General features: G+C 36.2%; 4 protein-coding genes across 4 annotated transcripts; 2 read left to right on the plus strand and 2 right to left on the minus strand.

Annotated features, from left to right (window-relative positions):
- Nucleotides 1–63: 63 nt before the first annotated feature.
- Nucleotides 64–3639, minus strand: amdhd2 (amidohydrolase domain containing 2). Its single transcript, XM_065253028.2, has 12 exons — nucleotides 3550–3639; nucleotides 2744–2862; nucleotides 2229–2365; nucleotides 1988–2127; nucleotides 1808–1862; nucleotides 1437–1649; nucleotides 1275–1363; nucleotides 1014–1158; nucleotides 833–940; nucleotides 674–742; nucleotides 500–601; nucleotides 64–383 (listed from the first exon to the last, which is right to left on the minus strand). Exons 2-12 carry the CDS (start codon nucleotides 2824–2826, stop codon nucleotides 310–312), a joined length of 1215 nt encoding a protein of 404 aa, XP_065109100.1. The 5' UTR covers nucleotides 2827–2862; nucleotides 3550–3639; the 3' UTR covers nucleotides 64–309.
- A 27-nt stretch (nucleotides 3640–3666) lies between these two features.
- Nucleotides 3667–15055, plus strand: LOC135733823 (uncharacterized). Its single transcript, XM_065252609.2, has 12 exons — nucleotides 3667–3711; nucleotides 8781–8839; nucleotides 9663–9719; nucleotides 9816–9914; nucleotides 11106–11163; nucleotides 11265–11308; nucleotides 11398–11481; nucleotides 11558–11641; nucleotides 11801–11884; nucleotides 11980–12033; nucleotides 14452–14502; nucleotides 14575–15055. Exons 2-12 carry the CDS (start codon nucleotides 8812–8814, stop codon nucleotides 14610–14612), a joined length of 681 nt encoding a protein of 226 aa, XP_065108681.1. The 5' UTR covers nucleotides 3667–3711; nucleotides 8781–8811; the 3' UTR covers nucleotides 14613–15055.
- Nucleotides 5656–7349, plus strand: nog5 (noggin 5). Its single transcript, XM_065252608.2, has one exon. The coding sequence runs from the start codon at nucleotides 5786–5788 to the stop codon at nucleotides 6410–6412; it is 627 nt and encodes a 208-aa protein (XP_065108680.1). The 5' UTR covers nucleotides 5656–5785; the 3' UTR covers nucleotides 6413–7349.
- Nucleotides 15056–18550: 3495 nt separating the features above from the next.
- On the minus strand, nucleotides 18551–22684 carry tufm (Tu translation elongation factor, mitochondrial). Its single transcript, XM_065253030.1, has 10 exons — nucleotides 22599–22684; nucleotides 22101–22147; nucleotides 21787–21925; nucleotides 21429–21595; nucleotides 21035–21304; nucleotides 20816–20948; nucleotides 20593–20697; nucleotides 20345–20496; nucleotides 20029–20148; nucleotides 18551–18907 (listed from the first exon to the last, which is right to left on the minus strand). The coding sequence occupies exons 1-10, from the start codon at nucleotides 22633–22635 to the stop codon at nucleotides 18737–18739; spliced, it is 1341 nt and encodes a 446-aa protein (XP_065109102.1). The 5' UTR covers nucleotides 22636–22684; the 3' UTR covers nucleotides 18551–18736.
- Nucleotides 22685–23447: the final 763 nt, after the last annotated feature.

Consider the following 23447-nt stretch of genomic DNA (forward strand, 5'->3'; position numbering starts at 1 on the left):
ATATATATATATATAGCTGCAATGCAATGCAAATCTTCTTTCAAAGACCTCAAAAAACAACAATTTGGTATTAAATAATCATTTTATTGTACTAAAAATGAAAAACATTATTGTTATATTATCATTATATTTAATTATTGAAATAACTGGACCATTGTGATTCGATTTGAGCTTTGCAGTGACACACACCCTTGTTTGTGTGATGTTAGTATGGCTCTTTTTTTACCAGCTACATTATAATAAAAAGTGTTTGTATTTATGCAGGACTCAATCTGTAACTTAGTGACGTATGAATGGCAAAAGGTGATGTCACTTCCTCCAGACCTGCTGTCCAGCTATGTAGGTTTCCCTGACTGTCAGCATGTCATCAAGCAGTACAAAATCTATAAAACAACACAGAATATAGACACTTTAGAAATAATCTGAAAATTACATCGTCAGCTTTCTCTTCACAATAATGAGACCGTTATCCTAGCCAGTCAGTGTGTTCATACAGTACCTGCATCTGTGCCGTAATCCAGCGTTCCCTTCCTGTCAGTGATTCCAAGCAGCTGAGCGGGATGCAGAGATGCAGCTTCTAATGCGGCTTCTACAGTACAACCTATACACACACATACATAAGTTAAACATCATAAACCCAACATCATGAGTTTAAGACCACTGACACACTAACCTGATGCCTCTCTGAAGTGTCTAACACACATGTCCATCGTCGCAATGCTGCCACTCAATGTGGTGGTGCCTGAAATGTAAAACCATCCATGTACCAAAGTACATCCCATAAGATTGTGTCGTGCAAGAGCAGATCGAATAGCATGTCATTTTAACAGACCTGCCACGTATGCATGAAGGCCCTGGATGTCTATCTGCTGTTGGCCGAGTGTGTGTCGACCGGGTGGAAGACCCATCGCTGTCACGGCATCTGTGACCAGCACCAACCCTTCAACACATACGTATATATTATTTAATGACATTGCATTTATGTTACAATTTTAAGTTTTGTTTGTGAATACCTGCAGGATGAGCTCTGTGGGCAATGCGTAGGGCAGCAGGGTTTGTGTGTATCCCATCTGCGATCATACCATAGTAAACTATCCGGCCAGGTGGTATGCGGTCACTCGTAAGCAATCCCACAATGCCCGGGTCTCTGTGATGAAACTGTAACAGCAAAACAAGTTTTTTGTAAGGAGAAGGTTTAGTAAATATTACTACTTGTGTCTACAAGAGGTCTTTTCTAATATAGATAAAAAATCTTGTGTGTACGTGATACTAACAGGCAACATGGCGTTAAATAAATGTGTTATGAATGAGGCTCCGTTCTGCACAGCCTCCTCAGCCTGAGAGAGATCAGCCATCGAGTGACCTGTACAGAAAAACATCACATGCATTTTTTTTATTTATCAGTAAACTATCACTCTTAAGAAAACCTTACGCACCTAATGACACGGCTATGCCCCTTCCTGCCAGTTCATGGATTGCTGCTTCACTATTGGCCAATTCTGGAGCAAGCGTTACCATAGCAACATTCTCCAGCCGCCCATACGTCTCTATGAGGTCAGCCACGCCTCCAGCTTTAAAAGTGCGAAGGAACTGAGGAGGGTGGGCGCCTCTCTTCTCTTCGCTGATAAACGGACCCTCCAGGTGAAGACCTGACACAAATGAGAAGATCATCAAGAATAGGAGAATTTGGGATAGGTATGAAAACCAAACTTGTACCCATCACACACATTACATAAATCTTGAACATATGGTTAGATTTTTGCATGACACATTACAGTTTGCAGTAAAATAAGTAAATATGCATTACCTAATACCCCTGCCCCTTCAGGTCCTCCATCCTGAACTTTGATCTCTGGGATGACCTGTAGAGGAAAAGCTGCCCATTGACATCACTAGTGCAGTCCACCAACCATCTCATCATTGAGAAGCTAATATGTTATGTTTAAATACCACAAAGAAATGTACTTTATTGGTACATGGACGGTACCTTGTGGTATATGATTGGTGGAGAGGTGACGAGGGTGGGAAGGAACGAGGTGACACCATGTTCTAGAATCTTTTTGGCCACCAAAGCCACGCCCCCTTTGATGTCACTACTGGCTTGGGAGAAGTCAACGCCATACCCACCTATTAATACAGTCATGCAAAGCAATCATAGATTATTTCAGTCCAAATACAAAGAATTCGTCTAGTTTTTTATATATGTGAAGTGTATGCGTATAGCTTACCATTTAACTGAACATCTATGAACCCCGGTGCAATGATTTTATTCCCACAGTCAACTCTGTAATCTGCAAAACCCTCTTCATCAAAGAAAAGCTTCTCGGGGTTCAAAATCTTGCCCTCCCGAACCCACAGGTCTTCCCTAAAAGTGCATGAAGAAAATGAGCTGTTGTACAAACATTACAGGTAGTTCAAGAGTTTGCATTAACATGTAATCAATAGGGTACTATAATACAGCATATTTGGCGTGGTGTCCGAGGGGAGGGCTCTGAATTTTAGCCTGAACCCCTCTTTAACTGGGATAGATGTACTAGCTAAGATTGAGGCGGTGGGGTGCCCTGCTAAAATGCATATGCGCTCATTGGCACCCCCCGCAGCGGGTGGTGCCCTAGGTAACCGCCTAAAAATGGCCCTGAATAAACCTTATTTATATTCTGGTTTTGAAAGGCTTTTTAATGCTCTACATACTCTGGGAAAACGCTCATTTGTTTTATGTTTCATAAGAGATAAGTGATGTTACCTTTGCAGCCTGTGGTCTTTTAGGATCCTGCAGTTCACAAACTGTGTGATTGGGGCATCAGACACACTATTGTTGGATGGCATGTCTCCCGAAATCCCACCCCTAGGCTTAAACACACCCTATGTGGAGAAATCAGAACTCTGGTCTTTCAGTGTTTCACATAAATTATTCTTTGTTCAATTAGTTTAATTTATTGGACAACCTGAACCCACAAAACCCATATGGATGTGAAATAGGTAAAATAATATAATAATAAAAATAACTTACAGCAGTAATAGGCACATGCATTATGTACCCTATACTTTATCCAAAACCATTATATATGGCTTTCCCTATACTTCAATAGGTAAATAACATACTAGGCACTATTTTGTGCAAAGCTGCTTTGAAACTATTTGAAATGTGCTGTACATATTTAATAAAACACAACTAACTGTGATTGGCACTTTGAACCCACAAACACATAAACTTTTTATGATACAGATTTAACTTTGACCTGTCAAATAATATTTCCTATTGAAAAATTTTCTCTACTTAAGGTTAATTGCCTTAACAGTTGCACCATATTGTTTACTCATTATTTAATCCATAATGAAACATTATTATAAAAACAGAAGCGGCGATTTTGATGACACTGTTAAAATGATGCAGCAGACGCGTATAAACAACCAACCAAACACAACAAAGAGAAATAACCTGACTAACAGATTAAAGACGTCCATTTCACACACACACATTCATCAGATATCGGATCATCAGATCATCGGTTGTTGTTTCATACACACTTACCGTTAATTCACACTTACCGTTAATTCACATACTTTTATTCGGTCCGCGCGCCTCGGTAGGAAGTGCTAGAGCAGTGTGTGTCACGCGCTCCGTCAGCTGATGAGGGGGCGTGGCTAAAGTAGCATACACTGCGTAAACGTGTTTAAAACCGAGGCGCGATGTCTGTCTTCAACGCACTGGTAACGTTTTGACATTTATGAATTATTAGCTTGATATAATAACTTTAAAACTCAATAATATAGTGAAACAAACACGATGAAATGTGTTTGTTTCTGTGTTACTGACATTCGCCAAGGCAAGCCAAGGACAGTGCAAGTTTACACATAATCTGCGTGTAATTTAGCTGCATATGCCTGCGGGCTAAATAATATTAAAGGACAGATTTGAGTTACCGGCCTCAACACGTGCGTCACAACTGTTGAGAACAACCCTTTAGGGTGAAACACACACATTAATCTCTAAGCCTTGCATTTCTGTCAGACAGCATAGTTCTCACATTTACAACATCACACATTACGGAAATGAGAGAGCAAACTTCATTAATAAAAGAAAATTTCAAAATGTTATACTTAATCTCATACAGCAAAAATAAATTTATCTGGCCCAAAATATGTTTTGACATATATGCTAAATACATTTTGTAGAAAGTAAATAGTAATTAAATATATTTTTGATTTTGAAATTAGCGTTTTTTAGTAAATAACCTGCAGATTTTCCACTCCCATTGGTGCTTTTTGGAATTGCCCTCTCAGGCTAGCAGATGACCCCACCGGGTACAACTCATTTCCACTACAAATAGGAAAAAGGGGCTACAATTTGCAAAGCTCACCAAAATTGCACAGTTGAAGACTGGAAAAATGTTGCCTGGTCTGATGAGTCTCGATTTCTGTTGAGACATTCAGATGGTAGAGTCAGAATTTGACGTAAACAGAATGAGAATATGGATCCATCATGCCTTGTTACCACTGTGCAGGCTGGTGGTGGTGGTGTAATGGTGTGGGGGATGTTTTCTTGGCACACTTTAGACCCCTTAGTGCCAATTGGGCATCGTTTAAATGCCACGGCCTACCTGAGCATTGTTTCTGAGCATGTCCGTCCATTTATGACCACCATGTAGTGTACCCATCCTCTGATGGCTACTTCCAGCAGGATAATGCACCATGTCACAAAGCTGGAATCATTTCAAATTGGTTTCTTGAACATAACAATGAGTTCACTGTACTAAAATGACCCCCACAGTCACCAGATCTCAACCTAATAGAGCATCTTTGGGATGTGGTGGAACGGGAGCTTCGTGCCCTGGATGTGCATCCCACAAATCTCCATCAACTGCAAGACGCTATCCTATCAATATGGGCCAACATTTCAAAAAGAATGCTTTCACAGCACCTTGTTGAATCAATGCCACGTATAATTAAGGCAGTTCTGAAGGCGAAAGGGGGTCAAACACAGTATTAGTATGGTGTTCCTAATAATCCTTTAGGTAAGTGTAGTTGTGTGTGTTGTTTTTTACCTCACTGTCATGCTTGGCTTGATGATTAGATGTGTTAGCGTGGGTGAGATGTGTATGCATGTTTTAAGGGGTGTCACTGACGTAGAAGCTTGAGGCATTGTCTGGTATAGGTCAGAGGTCGAGTAGTGAGCTAACTGACTGATTTAAAGTGATAAAATGCGTCATTCATAAACGTGTGATGAAATGCCAACTTGAAGGCCACCAGTCACAAACTGTGCCACATTTCTTTTTTACAAACAACCTCGAAGACATCAATAATCTACACACAGTTTCTAAATATATGCTATAAAAGCATCTGTCCATCAACTTCCTGACAAGCCTGAAAAGGTTTTGTTTAGGCGTGCAAGAGTCTCAGGTCACCCGTGGGAGGAGTGTTGTAGGTGCGGGTGACATGAGCTCGAGCCCACGGGGCGACAGGCAATGTGAGATAAAACGAGCCGCTGCGCAAACCATGACGCGTTTGGAGTCTCCAAAGTACAAGACCCAGAAAGTCATATTTCAGGCTTGTTTTCAAGAAGAAAAGTAATTTGTGGGTAATAGAAAAGGTTAAATTGTATTAAAGAGTTTTCTTGGATAGTTTGTTTCTTGAACGCTTACGAAAGCGCTGGACTTTACACTAATTTTACGCAAAGGAAGACCAGGTTTTATTTGTAAACTATAAGCTATAAAGTTAAATTTGTGTTCGCTTTGAGGGACAATAATTGCAAATAAACAGTAAAACAAGAAATTTAAACAACTGAATGGAAATGAAGGTGTCTCCCGGGCTCGTGCTCTGTGTGTCTGTCACCATTCAGCTCGCCCTGCCTCAGCATCAACTACGCGTACGCCCGTTGCCAAGCGACCACCTGCCAGTACCAGATCTGCAGGAAGACTCAAACCCGGCGCTCGAACCGGGGCAGAGGGATCTACTTCCTCGCTTTCTGTGGCAGAAGCTCGGCAGTAGTTTTGACCCCCGCTATTCCTCCATTGACCGTCCGACGCGGGATAACGTGTCCGAGGTCACGCAGAAGCCGGCGATTGGTGTCGGACCGATGCCTCGTGAGTTTCAGGAGTTAATATTCGCAGATCTCAAAGCGGGATTGAAAACGCAACGCAGGGTTCGGCGGTGGTTGTTGTCGTACACCCAGTGCCCGGTGGTGTCGGTCTGGAAGGATCTGGGCATCCGGTTCTGGCCGCGATACGTCAAGGAAGGACGTTGCACGAGCGAACGGTCGTGTTCTCTACCGGTGGGCATGTTTTGCAAACCGGTAGAGTCCGTGAGCGTCACGCTGCTGCGGTGGCACTGCCAGCGCTCGCGCGCACTCAAGAGCTGCGCATGGATCCTTGCACGCTACCCAGTGATTTCACGATGCGGGTGCGCGTGCTAATGCTGGTTCCTAATTTGGGTTTATGTGGATGACAGGATGAATCTCACGAAAACATTCACAGGTCACATATCACACACCTAAAGCAAAATACTTCAATATAAATGTGTGATATTTAGAATGAAGTAGGCATATTTGTCAGAAGAAAATGAAGCTTACAACACTTTATATAATAAAGTCTTATTTATTTACATGAGTTTTGCATAATGAACTAACAATGAGCAACATGTTTTGCATGTATTAATATTTGTTAGAGGGCTGGGTGATATCGAACAACCAAAGTATCGGTATTTTGCAACGAGCCACAGTATTCGACTGATATCTCGGTATTTTTTTGCTGAGTGAAAAACATGTTTACGTGAAAGTCAAAGCCCCATGAGATGTCACATGTAACCTTTATTATAACAGTGCATTATGAAAAAAAAGAAAGACAGGGAGTTCCTCCCTATTTGAAAATATACAACTGCAGAGCATGCTTACATGAAAAAAGGAGGGCATATATCAGATCATACCGATATTGAAGACATATCCCATAGATGGGAAATGCTGACACCATATATCGTGAAACCCGATATACCGCACAGCCCTAAATGTGTTTATGAATGAAAGTTGTTCATTGTACATTTAGGTAAGTTCATTGTGCATTTACTAATGTTAACACATACTGTTTGATTTTAAATATGTGTTGGTAAATGTTGAACATGTAGTCCACCAAGATTAATTTATGCTGTGCAAGTCTTGTTCTTAGTTATTGCATTCAAATTGTTTGTACTTCACTAAAAGGTTGTACTTCACTAATATGATATTTGCGGTTGTGCATTCTTTGTGCTGTTGAAGATGTGTTTGTTTGTGAACATGTAATATAGAAATTGCATTAATTTTAAATAGTGATTAGTGATATTTGTACAATTTAAATTATTGCCATGAGCCAATAATTTTTTTCAAACGCCAAATAAATGTTTCTGTTAACTTTGTTGTCTGTAATGAAATATTTTTGTTGTTGACATAAAGCCAAAGTGTGTCAAACAGTAAAATGAGCAATCTTTGATTACATTTTAATGTAAAGTTACAGGGTGTTACACAACACTCTTGGTGTGCAAAAAATCTGTCATCCACAGTATGTCTTGTAGATATTTTTGGTATGTTTATAAAATTATGCATGAGAAATTTTTATTTAGTTTCAGCAATTTTCTCTCATTTTGTTTGTCTCTTTGTTTCCATTTTGTCTCTCATTTACTGTAATTACATTGGTGTTATTTCGGGCATCATATTTGCCAGTCTGCCACACTACATCCTCAATATCGGCATGGGCAGGGCTGTCATAGTTATGAAATTTGTCTAATATGGTTAATTTTCTAATAAATAAAATAAAAAAATAAAATTTTAGCACTTTGCCGATTATGCCGATTAATTGTCTGTTTTATTGCTTTGAAATTTAATTCTCATATATTTTTTGTTTGTTTATAAAATATTCACAAATTGTTGTGATTATTTCAATCTTTTTAGGTTTACATGGCAGTAAATATTAATACACATATTTAAAAGTAATTATTTAATGAATATATCTTTCAAAAACTTTATAAGAAATAAACACAATACAGTGAAAAATAACTCAAAATAAAAATGCAATCAAAATAAACTGACTATACCAAAATAGGCCTTAAATAGTAGCCAATCCTACTAAGGTGATATTAGAAAATGGAGCACATGTCTGCAGTGGCTGCAATAAAATCAATTCCTCACAAATCCTTAAAAATAACATCCTTCACTTCCCTAAATTTGGAATTGCTATTTTGGACATGTATGTTTTACCTCATACTGCTTATCAAAGTTTTGCAGAATTTCTTTAAATGCTGTTTTTGTATTGAATGGCTTTGCCATGTATCTCCTACATTGTCAGTTAAGGAGCGCCATCTGTCTCGTTTATACAGGCGCTGCAGATCCCCCTTGTGTTTTTTAAAGAGAAGTGCAATCATTGTGGTGATCTGAAATCATTGCAATGATTTCAAACAATCACAATGAGACAATTATTTAATCGTTGTGACAGCCTAGGCATCGCCCATAAAACCCCCAGTATCGGTCGACCACTAATAGTGAAACCTATTTGTTTTTCATTTTTAAATTACGATCGTAATAATAGAATACCATAAATGTAATATATTGTTGTTATTGTCAGAATGTCTTACATTTTTTCGCATTACAGACATGCAAAACATATTCACAATATAAAATAAAAAGGCAATTTGTGAGGGAAAGCATAAGATTGTTTTTGACTCTTTACTTTTCTCACTTCTCCTTTTGACATGTTTCTCTCTCTCTCCGTCTCTTCCGTCACATCTGTTTATCCCTGTTTATCTTCTTTGACTGTCAGTTCTGTTGCACACATTTCCGTGAACATCAAGATGAACACAACAGAGACCAGTAATAAAGGTATCGAGTCTAATTTTTACGCATACATAGTTGATGAAAATGGTGTGTGTAAACAGAAAAATTGGGTCGTTTTTAACATAAATACACTGTAAAAAATACTGTAGAAATGACAGTTTTACTAGCAGCCGGTTGGCAGTAACTTACTGTAGATTTTACATTTATGTTATTTACTGGCAACAGTTTGTTCAAAGTTAAATGAAAATAAAACGTTTTTAGTTTTTATCTTCTACAGTAAGTTACTGGCAACCAGCTGCATAATTACAGCTATTTTTTTTTTTTACAAAAGATTCTTGTAAATGATTGTGAGTGTTGGGTTAAAATTCAGATTAACTTTATATAACTATTATTTATACAGCTTTTGGTGTTTTTAAATAAATAATATATATTTGTTTATTTCTATTAATGAAACATATTTACTGTACAAGAAACTCAATTTTTGTAAAGCTCCAAACGTGGAAATGCACTTTGCAAATGAACTTTCAAAATTTCAGTTATGATGCCTATTTTTGGTGATTTAATGACCATATAAAAGTTAGGCATTTAGACATTTCTAATATTTAAAATGAAGTATAGCTGTAAATATTTGTCTTACAAAGAGCCTGTTAGAAAGGAAATAAAAACGCAGCTGGTGTGAATACCGAGAAAAACCACAACCAGTCCCTCCCTTGGGATCTGTGTGTCAAAGAAATTCAGACCGAACGTGTGAGGATGTTACATTACTAACTAACCTTTTAGTTCTGGTATACAGATAATGCTGTTTATAAAAAATAATCAAACTTAATAAATCTGAGATTGTGTTTTTTTAAAATGTTGCCATCTACAGTTACATCTTCTGTAGGTCTTGATGCCAAGCCAGTAATAAACAACTCACCTAGAACAGGTACAGTATGTGTGTGTGTGTGTGTGTGTGTGTGTGTGTGTGTGATGTCTTTATAAATCAGGCAGATGATATTCATTTCTTATTTGTTATGTTTAGTGTCTCGGCCTGACTGGATACTCTACGTAGTTCCTGCCTTAGCGTTTGTTATTGGGATCTTTCTGTTCACCTTTATCTGCAAAACACAACGACCCAAGAGTAAGTGTGAACTCGCACACACATTAAACAACATGACAGAAATGATACTATCGTAAAAGATGTGAATTGTAAAATAACATAGTACAGTGACCCCAAAAACATTTTGACACCAACACTTTCAAAATGTGTGAAAGTCATTGTATTACACAACCAAAAATTACCCAAAAATTTTCTCAGAACCAAAATCACTTTTCTGAGCCATTTTCACAATGACATTTAACCATCTGGTCCGGTTCATCATATTCATTCTGCACATAGTTCACTATTGTTTAAAAACCCACAAAGTATCCAAATATAGGCTACGTCTGTATTCATTGTCAGCAAGCGTCTTTTAAAAATATTTCATGGACTACAAAACCAGTCATGAGGCGCACAGGTATAGTTAGTCAACAATACAATTTATGGGTCAAAATTATCTATATATTTTGTACATTTTGTATTTATTGTGTTGCTAAAGACTTCATACGGACGACTTTAAAGGTGCAGTGTGTAATTTTTAAAAGGATCTCTTGACAGAAATGCAACATAATATACAAAACTATATTATCATGGGTGTATAAAGACCTTTTTTAATGAACCGTTATTTTTTTATTACCTTAGAATGAAACGTTTTTATATACATCCAGAGGGTCCCCATACACGGAAGTCACCATTTTGTGTCACCATGTTTCTACAGAAGCCCTTAATGGACAAACTTTTTTTACTAAGTTGTCTCCGAAGATGACATGTTTGTCCGGTGGTGGCTACCGTAGCTTCTCTATGCATTTCAAAAGCGAGGGGTGAGCAGTGGACTGAGCCATTGGTTGCAATTCGCAACCACACCACTAGATGCCGCTAAAATTTACACACTGCACCTTTAAAGGCAATTTTCTCAATATTTTGATTTCAGATTTCTCGACCAAATATTGTCCTATCCTAACAAACCAAACATCAATGAAAGCTTATTTATTCAGCTTTCAGATAATGTATTCATCTCAATTTTAAAACATTGACCCTTATGAGTGGTTTTGTGGTCCAGGGTCACCTATTTGTTTGTAAAAGTGTGCTTGTAATTTTTTTTTTTTTTTAAAACACAACTTAGTCAAATCTAATAAAATGGCATTTATACATTTTAACATGTTGCCTACTCATTAGGTCCAATGTAACCTTTTGACTTCCTAAACTAAAATATATGAAAACATTTAATTTCAGGACATGCAAAGCAGAGGACCTACAGAAATCCACAAGTGGACTGCTATAACAGCTTTAGGTGAAAGTCATTCATTCATCTATATGTTTATTAAAACACAGACAAAATTGTGTTTAACATTGAGTATTTGTTTGCGGTGTTTGCGTGTGTTGCTATCACAGGCATTCAACAGATTGTTTGCAGAACATAAATATTAACAAGAAAGGTAAAATACCACTATTAAATATTGATATAACTCAAATTAAAATGTGCATGTCATTATTTATTGTATTTATTTCTTTTATTTTTTGATAGATGACACACAGTCTTATGAGAATGTAGAGGCGGCCATATACACCAATCAGGATAAAGTCACATATTATGTTTCTGCAGACCAAGGTACAATCCTGTGCATGTTTATAAGGCTCGGTTATTGTTTTATTGTCTTTGAATAAAAATGTTTTATTGGTTTTAGATTACCTCACCCCTGATGAAATGAAGGAGGGAGTGGGGACGCATCAGGATACCTTACAATTGCCTCAAAATCTGACAGATACTGGTAAGGATAGACACAAAAAATTGTATACTCACAATCGTACACACTGTATTATGACAAATTGTAAGGCACTGCAAAAGAAATTAAAAAATGAAAGTGATACAAGAGACATTAAACCAAAGCAAATCTCTCAAATTTCTGCACCTGTTTCTTCTCTTGAAGACGGGGAATCTTATGAGAACATGGCGAGCTTGTACGCTGAACCTCGCAAATGTTCACAGCGGCACCCAACTGAGCAAGAAGAGGGTAAGGCATGCACCCTAATAGAGACACACGCACTAATGTGAACGGTATACAATGTTATGTTTATTTATTTCCTTTAAATATTTCTCCTGGCATAGACTATATCAATCCTGATGATGACGGACATCAGAACCTCACTCATACAGACACAGGTCAGTGTTTCAATATGTGCTATACTCAAAGCCCCTGTTAACACCTGGTATTAAGATGTGTTTTTTATTAAGTGGACGAGAGAGACACATGTCTGTTCACACCTGGTGTTTTAATCCGTCTCTTATGTCCACTTTCGACCGCTTCTGTCCTGATTACTTGGAGTGGATGGTCTGTGGGGGGAATGACGTGTTTGAATTGACGCACACTAATAAGTGTTGTCAATTCAGCTGCTTCTGTTGTTACTCATGTGGCAAAAAATATCATTTTAAAAATATACAAAAATGGCCAAAAATATATGTATTGCAATTCTTTTTGAAATATGTTTACAAAAATTTACTTTAAACCATATATTTTATGGCCATTTTTGAATATTTTGAAATATATATATATATATATATATATATATATATATATATATATATATATATATATTAGATATATATTCACCTTGCATTGGAAGAAAAACTTTGTATGTTACAAACCTGTAAACATAACGGGATGGTTTCCCAGACAGGGGTTATTTTAGTTCCAGACTTAAGTGCATGTTTGAACTGCTTTAATTTAAAGACACCATGTCCTGTTTAATTTTAACATATCGGTGACATTGTTTTGCCTTAAGCTGCACACCTGTAGGGTTTTTTGTAAGGTATGTTTGTAAAAACTTCTTAAATTACCTAATATATGAATAAGGCCTAGTCCTGAATTAACCTAAACCCTGTCCGGGAAACCACCCCTTACAGGTTTGAAAAGGTTAAAATTAGGGATGCACCGATAGGATTTTTTTGGACCGATACAGATTTAAACAGACAACTTCTGTCCGATACCGATATTAAACACTTGTATACAATACTATACAGTTGGTCTATTAGCTAGTTTATTTCTGCATCAAATTATTTTTACTAAACATGGATTGGATCTAATTAACATTCAACTGACCAACATAATAAGAGAGGCACAAATTAAGCTAAAACAAATATAATAAGACAGCATGACAACCTTCAAAGGTGGTTTTTGATATTCGGCATTTATTTTATTAACAACATTAACTCATTTTTTACATATAATGGATTTCTTTATGCAGTTAATTAATAAACAATCGGTATCGGCCTTTCTCGTGCTATTGCCGATATGCTGATGGTTTCAAACTCATAAAAAAACGGCCGATTAATATCGGCGGCCGATACATTGGTGCATCACTAGTTAAATTGAATATATTTTTAACTACAAAAATATTTATATCATTTTATATGTACTTAAACATTTTATACTTATACAATTTTTTTGCCAGGAATAATATATTTTTGTATGGGTTGTAAAATTTGAAATATATTTGTTGCCCCTCAAATGCATTTTAAAATATACAGTGTGCAAAGGTCTTAGGCCACCACCACCAGACTTGTTGTTTTAGAAGTTTTAATGTCCATCCATATTTATTTTTCAATCTGTTTTATTAAGATACAAACAAAAATGCAGGAAATATGAACAAAAAAATAAATTCAGGACTAAATGTCTTCTTTAGGCATCATCGGCGTTTAGTGTGACCTCTCTTGGCACTAAACACATCTTGAGCGTTTTTGAGCAGAATGAAGTAAAATTAGGATTTCATTTTATTTAGGTTTAAGAGATCCTGCAGTTTACCCTAAAAACTTGACACATCAGTTTACATTTATATTCAGTTTTTAATACTACATATAACATTTCCTGTATTTTCTGGATGTATTCTATTAAAGAGAAAGAGAAACTATTTTATATGATTACTATAACATTGCAAAAAAATCTAATTCTGGCCTGGTGGCCTAAGACTTTTGCACAGTACTGTATGTTAATATATTAAGGTTAAAACTAAATATATTTTTTATAAAAAAAATTAATTAAGCTTTACTTTCTAAAATATGTATAAAAATATTATTTTATAAAAAAGTCAATAAATTTTAAATAAATTATAAATAAGTAAACAAAAATATTATATTATAACATAACATTATAACATATTTTGGGCAAAGAATTTTTTTGTCTTATAAGAGGTGGAGAGCAGCCACTTTAGTTATATCAATAAAAGCTTAAAGACTGAATGCTGAGGGTTCACGCTAGAAGTCAGGTCAGATGTAAAAACATTGTGTTCGGTAACATTTAATAAATATGCAGAGGTATGCAGTTTTTTTGGCTGTTCGATCTACAGCACAAAAGCAATCCGGTCGAATGTGTATTTGACTACCTTTGAATGTGGTCGAGCTCAAAACACCCTCTGTATTCGGCGTTGTCTACTTGTGATCAGATTGACCAAAAGGCATCATAACACCAGGTGTAAACAGCCTCTATGTTTTAAATTTGCTCAATCTGTCCCTTTAAAGACTTTACAGGAGCACTTTAAGAGTAGTATGTTAACATTGAAATAAAATGTTGTTTATTTTATTCAGAATCATATGAAATGATGGCGGATTCAACCTGTCAGTATGACAACACAGACGGTGAGTGTGTTTGTGTTAAAAATGATGTGTGTTTTGATGTGTCATTTATTTGTGTGTATATGCGTGTTTCAGATTCATATGAACAGATGAACGGAATCCCTTTCCAGTAAGAGACGTCACGGACTGATGAAAATAAATGATACTGAAATGAAATAAACTCTGAGTTGGACACAGTATTATTTTATATCTGATTATTTGAGAGAGTGAAAGATAATGATTAAGATCAAGTGTGAGGGCCAGAGAGAGAGACTCTAAATCATATTGTGCCTTATTCATAAGTGAACTTTAGAGAAATGTTTTAATCCCATCAAGAATGTGTTAGATTAAACACAATAAACCTGAAGCTGCTTACTGTTGATAACACCATGTGGGTGGGGAAAACCAGTTCAGGTATAAATAATTAACTTCTTACACCCTGAAGCTATTTTGGGGATTTTCGCCTGGATTTGGCCTACCCAATTTCAAAAGCATCCCATACCCACATGCAGAGGTTTACATACAAAAGTTTGGTATCATTTTACAGGTAACCCTTTGAAATTACATAAAACACTGTTGAAAGTGCTAAACGTTGTATGTGATATCAGTCCTCTAATAAACACAAAAATAAATAGGCGCTTTTTGATGTTTTTTTCTAAAGTTTTTATTTGAAAGTATATAACTCTGGCCCTGGGTATCTCAGGTCCCTGCAGACAGTTTTGTTTGATTCCAGCTATTGTCAGCTTACAGAGGAGAAAGGAATTTTTTCTCTATCATAATCTATGCAAAAGTTATTTTACTCCAACTGAAGGGAGGAATAATACCCTTTTTGTATACAATTTCTGCCTAAGAACATTTGAAGTGTCCCCATTACCACATACAGTGGAATAAATGCAATTTCTTTATATCATTTTAAAGAAAACCCTTTGAAGTTACATAAAAAGCTGCTGTTTGTGACAAATATTGTTATTTATGTTGTTTTTCATATGATGAAACACCAAATTTTCTTTTTAATGTTGTAAATACTGTCTTTGATAGTGTATAACTCTGGTTCTGTGTGCTCTAGCAGACTGCAGACAGTTCTGGTTGTTACCAGCAGCAGACAGTAAACACCCAAAAAAAGAATGAACTCTTTAGCATGTCGCATTCAAAAGTTATTCTCATTTTACTAAAGGGTGTGAAAATACATTTTTCATAAAAATATTAATTTTTTGTTTTGCACATATAATAAAAAGCTAGGGATTAATTATGCAAACAACCAAAGAAAATGCTGTGAATGGACTCATTGTTTAGAGTAGGACCTAAAATAAAAGATGATGTATCATTTGTGGCTATATGTGCTATCTGAGGCAGTTCACACTCAAGTTTCACATATGTTTACAAAAGACCATTTTTTACCTTATTATTCATTCGATGATTGTTGGATATGTGTTGATATTAGAACAAAAATAACGATGTAGCCTTATTCCTGAGAGTGAGAGCTTTCATTTGATATAAGACTTGCCCATGTTTGTCATTTTTGAAAAATATGAAATATGTGAATATTATATGATATCAAAAAATATTGTGGGGGGGGTGATAGTGTAAATTAAGTGTAAATAACTTTCTTACAGTATAAAGATATGTCAAAGTGATGCATATCTGCAGAAAGTAGATTCTCTAAGCTTTCAAACAGTATCTCATATGTGTTACTGGGGTCCATGACGGAGTATCAAAGATTAAAAGAATATTTTATATTAAGTCAAAATACGAAATTCTGGACCCGGGACAGGGTCCTCAGGGTTGAAGAGGTTAAATCATAACCCACTTGTTACTATCCTCTCCTACATTATGAAAATTTTCATTTATGTTTTTTTCGTTCAAATTTTTGCAATATGATTGGTGAAAAATGTTTACTGTGTTTAAAAGTATTGATAAAAGTGATGTCTTGTTTTCCAGTACAAGTATCTCAAAACTCTTCAACCAATACACGTTTACTTGCAAAATTACAAAAGATATTAAGGCTTAAAATAGGTAAAAATATCTGCCAGTGATATAAGAAAAATAAACTGGCAACACTTTACAATAAGGTTGTATTTGTTAATGCATTTAAAAAATACGACAGCATTTATTAATCTTCAAAGTTCAGGTTAATTTTAGCATTTACTAATACATTAATAAAATAAAAAGTTGTAACTGTTAACATAGATAATGCACCATGAACTAACATGTATTCATAACTGTAATTGCAAATGTTAGTACACGCTGTTAGAAAAAAATGATCAAAATATGTACCCCAGCTGTCACTGTACCTTAGAAAGGTCCTAAAACATAATTTCAGATACATTACATTACCAATATGCACCTGAATCCTGAAAAACTATATTGATCATTATTAGTTTGTGTTAGCTATAAGACATTTACTTATGTTAGCAAATACAACCTTATTGTAAAGTGTTACCAATAAAATCTTAAAAACTGTTTTATTTTTCTTACCCCTCTGACAGATACTTTTACTTGTTATAGGCATAAACTCATTTTTTTTTTAGAAAACAAGACTTAATATTTTGGGTCATTTTGCCAATCTTGAAAATGCATCTTGATTTAAGAATATTAAAAAAAAAAGAATATTTATCCTAAAAACGAATAAACTTTAACTTCTTGTAGTGTAGTTTTAAAGGGATAGCCACCAACATTTTTAAATTTTTCTCATTATTTAATCACCCTTCTGTTGTTCCAATCCTGTATAAATTTCTTTGTTCTGCTAAACACAAATGAAGATATTTAGAAAAATTGTAATAACCAAACAGATCTGGGGCACCATTCATTTCCATGGGATAATTTTTTCCTACAATGGCAGTCAGTGGTGGCTTAGATCTGCTCGCTTATAAAGTTCTTCAAAATATCTTAATTTGTATTTAGCAGAACAAAGAAAATTTATACAAGTTTGGAACAACATGAGGGTGAGTAAATGATGACAAAAATCTTTTTGTTTTTGTGCCTATTCCTTTAAGAGTTGTAACAGGCAGCTATTCTGTGTAGCCAAAAACTATATACTTTATACACAACTATATTTTTAAGTCATTAAAATGTGTCATACTGCAAATAATTACAATAAAACATTCAGCACAATTGTTTAGCGACAATGCAAATTCAACAAACTGGCTTATTATGTGATTTACTTCATCCAAAACTTTATGTTTCACTTAGTCTTGGAAATTTTATACATGGAGATTCAAAGTCATTATTATACTACTACATAGATTATTATTACTTGACAACTTCATGTCACGCCACATGACTATGTAACCAATCTGCGAAGAAAGTGAAACAAAAAAGAAACATTAACTGATAACATAATCATGCATTTAAATGGGACATATCATGAAAATCTGACTTTTTCCATGTTTAGGTGCTATAATTTGGTCCACAGTGCTTTTATCAAGCTGTCAAATATCAACCCATTAACTTAGTTTTGGTAAACCATTCTCCACAAGCATGTGAAAAAATAGGTCATTGAAATTTGCCTCCCCTTGTGATGTCAGAAGGGGATAATACCACCCCTTAATCTGCATTATCCAAGAACCACGCCACTGCCATTTACTGCAGAGATCAGCTCATTTGCATTTTAAAGGACACCCAAAAATGGCACATTTTCTCACACCTACAAAGTGACAATTTTAACATGTTATAATAAATTATATGATATTTTGAGCTAAACGTCACATACGTATTCTGTGGACACCAAAGATTTATTTGACATTAAAGTCTTGTGAAATGTCCCCTTTAATTCAACATCTTAAGTGGCGAGGACAAACACCAAATCAGCAAATCTATTAAATACATTTTATTACATCAGCCACATTTGAATAATTTTATAGACAGATAAACCAGACAGCAAAGAACCAAATGTGTGTCTGTAAATAAAAGGACATAATGAAAAGCCAGTTGCAGTCTGAGACTTTTGCAAATGTGTGAATAATCTGAAAGTCAAGCTCGTTTCAACAACTTAATATTTACATGGACAGGAATCATTCAAACATATTGAATTATAATTTCTCAGCTGACATTTTTGTGTACTCTCAGAAAAGCATTTTTAGAAAGTCGATGGGTACATACAGCATTTTAAGTGCTTGCAACAACATTAGCAATCAGGGCAGATACACCCCATTAGCAAATAGATGTTTTTTCCCCTAAATACACAGAGCCAAAATGCAACAATTCTAGAAGTTTAGTCCAGATGATGTTTCCCATCCCTTTACAACCTCCTCATCTTTGTTCAACCCCAGTTGTGTTTGTCCTCCTCCGAAAGGCTGAGGATGTCCGTGACCAGACCTGTGCCGATGGTTCTGTTACCATCCCGAAGCGTGAACCTTTGTCCTTTATCGAGAACCATGGGCTGTCTGAGGGTCAGGGTTAAAGATGTGTCCTCTCCCGGCATTACCATCTCCTAAAAAAAATATACAGATAAAGAGAATACCCATTAAGAATAGATTGCAGTTTTGAAATAAAAAAAATGCTTAAAGGATTAGTCCATTTTCTTAAAAATTAAATCCAGATAATTTACTCACCACCATGTCATCTAAAATGTTCATGTCTTTCTTTGTTCAGTCGAGAAGAAATTATGTTTTTTGAGGAAAACATTACAGGATTTTTCTAATTTTAATGGACTTTAATGGACCCCAACACTTAAGAGTTTTAATGCAGTTTAAAATTGCAGTTTCAAAGGACTCCAAACGATCCCAACAAGGCAAAAGGGTCTTATCTACTGAAACGATTGTCATTTTTGGCAAGAAAAATAAATAATATGCACTTTTAAACCACAACTTCTCTTCTTCCTCTGGCTGTGTGACGAGCCAGCGCGACCTCACGTAATTGCGTAATGACGTCGAAAGGTAACGCGTTACATATATGAAACGCACATTTGCGGACAATTTTAAACAATAAACTGACACAAAGACATTAATTTATAACTTTCGACATACAACAACGTCGGAACGGTCATCTTTCTACATACTTGTAAATGCTAGGGCGTAGTTTCGCATACGTCCTCGGTGACTTCTTGATGTATTACGTGAGGTCGGGCTGGGGCATCACTGGACCGAAACTATGCCCCAGTATTTACAAGTGTGTAGAGAGATGACCGTTCCGACGTTGTTGTGTATCGAATGTTATTAATTTAGAGGCCCTTGAAACTGCAATTTTAAACTGCCTTGAAACTGTTAAGTGTTGGGGTCCATTAAAGTCCATTACAATGAAAAAAATCCTGGAATATTTTTCTCAAAAAAAAAAAAAACTGAACAAAGAAAGACATCAACATTTTGGATGACATGTTGGTGAGTAAATTATCTGGATTAAAAAAAAAAATGGACTAATCCTTTAACAGTGCAAAAGGCCATGTGTTCAAACCCAGGGAGCACACATACTGATAATAAAAATGTATTATAGCTTGTACAGCAACTGTAAGTCGCTTTGGATAAAAGCGTCTGCCAAATGCATAAACATACAAAAGTAAATAAAATCTTCCAGAAATGGTGCAGCCCTCACAGGCCCAAAAGCAAATAAACATACCTTGCCGCCAGGAAGCTCCACTCGACAGGCCATGTCCCATGTGAGAGAGAACATGACGGGCATGAAATTTGTGATGAACGGTTTGTGGCGACCACCTTCCTCTTTACTCAGAACATAAACCTGAACACACACAAAGTTAAAATGGTTACTAAACAAGACATGTGGGACAAACTAAACTAGTTAGATTTGCATTATAACAATTTTTTTTTGGAAAATTGGGCATGCCTGAATAAAAAAAAAGTTATCTACCCACATACTTTAAAAGAAATTGATAAAAATGCAAATCTGCAGAGTTTAAATTAAGACAAACACTCACCTGAGCTTTGACCTTCTGGTGTGGCTGGATGGATGCAGGTTTGCTCATCACCATACCTCTTCTAACATCCTCTCGCTTCAATCCACGGACCAAAGCACCCAGATTATCACCCGCCTCCGCCCGGTCCAGAGACTGATGGAACATCTCAATACCTGGGTTGAAAGAGGCGATTCGGGGACGCATTTACATTTTTATATTTTTGTAATTGACTATTGCAATGCATTGTGGGCAAACTCTAGTTTTCTCACCAGTGACAACGGACTTGAAGGAACGACTGTGTCCAACGAATTCACACTCGTCTCCTTTTTTGATCACACCTCGCTCAAGTGTGCCTGTAACCACGGTCCCACGACCTGCAGGCACATAAATAACAAATAGTGATTTAACCAATTTAATGACAATTAGATGACTAGTCCACCATCCTAACTAATCCAGACTTATAAAACCCAGAAACAAAAGCAAAGCCCATACCTGGGATAGAATAGACTCCCTCTATAGGCAGTAGGAATGGTTTCTCTAGTTCTCTCTTTGGTAAAGGAATATACGTATCCACCACCTCCAAAAGCTTCATCACAGCGTCAATACCCAGCTCCGGATCTCTATTCTAAAACAAACACGCATACGATCAGAACACCGTCAGTACTGTACTTATTAAAACCAACGCAATGAATTCTGGGATTTGGTTCTTGCCTCTAAAGCACAGAGCGCTGATCCGATCACGACCGGTGTGTTTTCCCCGTCGTATCCGAATTCGGTCAGCAGCTCTCTGATCTCCAGCTCAACCAGGTCAAGCATCTCCTTGTCCTCGACGGCATCGGCTTTGTTCACGAACACGACCACGTTCTCCACACCGATCTGCCGCGCCAGCAGGAGGTGCTCACGGGTCTGAGGCATCTGACCATCCGTCGCGGCCACCACCAGGATGCAGCCGTCCAGCTGAGCTGTTCCTGTGATCATGTTCTGCAGACAGACACAGAGAGAGAGATATAAGGACTCAAAGGTACTGCAGTCTGTTCCTCATGTATAAAATTATTGTATGCATACCGTAGTAAACGCAAACGCTTCATCTATTCGTGTGCATTACCTTGACATAATCGGCATGTCCAGGGCAGTCTGTGTGTGCGTAGTGCCTGTTAGCAGTGGTGTATTCAACGTGCGAGGCGTTAATAGTAATTCCTCTTGCTTTCTCTTCGGGAGCGTTGTCAATATCCTCGTACTTCTTATAGCGTGCACCGCCTGCCTCAGCAAGAACTGACACAGACACACAAATGACATTTGATATACATATACATGAAGATATATACAACATGGTGTGTAAACAAGAGGGTGGGGTCTATTGAATATTGTGGGAGGAGCTTTGCATAGGTTCATGATTATGAATGAGATACCTGCGCAACTGACCATTAAAAATTTGGATAAGGATTGAAATGATTTTAAAATACCTTTGGTGATGGCGGCTGTAAGCGTGGTCTTGCCGTGGTCTACATGACCAATGGTACCGATGTTCACATGAGGTTTATCTCGAGAGAAAACTTTCTTCGCCTCCGCAGCGAAATTCCTCCGATTTAGAGGAACTGCACACTGAGGAAAGAAAAAGTGTGACAAAAATGTATCATACCAGAATGTATTACTTCTGTCAATATAACAGAATAAAGGATCATGATGTAAACTTTGCTGTCATACTTTTTGGGTATATGGTTTTTTTATTATTATTTTATCAAAAACGTTAAAAATTTTTTTGGGATAAAACACTGACCAGTTTATAGGAAGTGTGCAGTAAACTGGGGGAGGTCAACTGCAGAGCTGCACAACAAAAGAAAACCATTCATTCATTCATATAACATGAAAAACATCACGATATTGGCTTGTGGTTATGTAGCAATGTAGCTTTAGTAACGTACATAACTTATAGACACATAAAAAGACAAATCAGAACAAATATTGTTGTTCAGATCTTAACACCTACAAAATGAGCTTATAGACCATATCTTTTAAATGCATGTTGACACAGTACAACTCCTCAAATCATTTATGCAGACACGTTTTATATATCCTATATGTTACAGTACTGGGGAACTTGACCTTGCATAAGCGAGACACGAGCATCTCATCCTCCGTCCGCAATAACAGACAATTATATAATTTTATCCAGATATTCACGCATTTATGATTGATCACCAACGCAAATCACTCGTGGCATGCACACAACACAAATGAAATGCACGATGACAAATAAACGCTTTTTATAACTTACCGGACAGGCACGCGCGGATGCCCACGAGCGCAGCCATTTTGCGGAGTTTGACAAGAGGAAACGCGCAGGCGCGGAGAAATAGAAGAACGTCATCAATAGTGGACGAGGTAAAAATATCAATCATTTGACGTTTCATTTTTATTAACGTTTGTAAATAATACAGAACTATACAGAACATATACAGTAACCATGCCAGAAGGTACAGAGTCAGACCATTATTTTAAAATGGCTTATTAATCCAAAAATAAAAGTCATCAAATTGGTTCAGTTGCATATAGACTGTAAAAATACAGTAGTCTCCTCTACTGGATAAATTATCTCAAATGTATTAAGAGTTGTACGAAATGTAAAATTATTATTATTATGTCTAATGTTCTTATGGTACTGACCATCTGTCATCATAAGCAATATAGTAATTATCAGACCTCTACTTTCATACATTTAATTTATTTTATCATCATTTATTTGTAAAATGTGTAACTTGGCAAAGGAATAGTAACCACAAATTAGAAAAATGAATACATAAATAAATAATCCATGAAAAAGAAGAAAATATTATAATAAATTATGTACAAGAATAGTACGTTTTAAGCTAAATTTTAATGCCATAAAACACAAAACTAGTTAATCTTCAACAAGAAAATGACATTGAAAGCCTCAACGCATCAGATCCACCAGAGATCAATAAATATAAAAAATATATTTCTACCCATCACGTAAGCGTAAAATAATTCTTATAATTTTTGTAAAAATATTTAAAAAAAATGTGTTTTAAAGAATCTATGATGAGTTGAAGGATGATTCAAAAGTTCTATGGTAAAGTTGACATATACGTCATCACATCGCGAC

Source organism: Paramisgurnus dabryanus, chromosome 3, assembly GCF_030506205.2.
Source record: "Paramisgurnus dabryanus chromosome 3, PD_genome_1.1, whole genome shotgun sequence".
Taxonomy (NCBI): Eukaryota; Metazoa; Chordata; class Actinopteri; order Cypriniformes; family Cobitidae; genus Paramisgurnus; species Paramisgurnus dabryanus.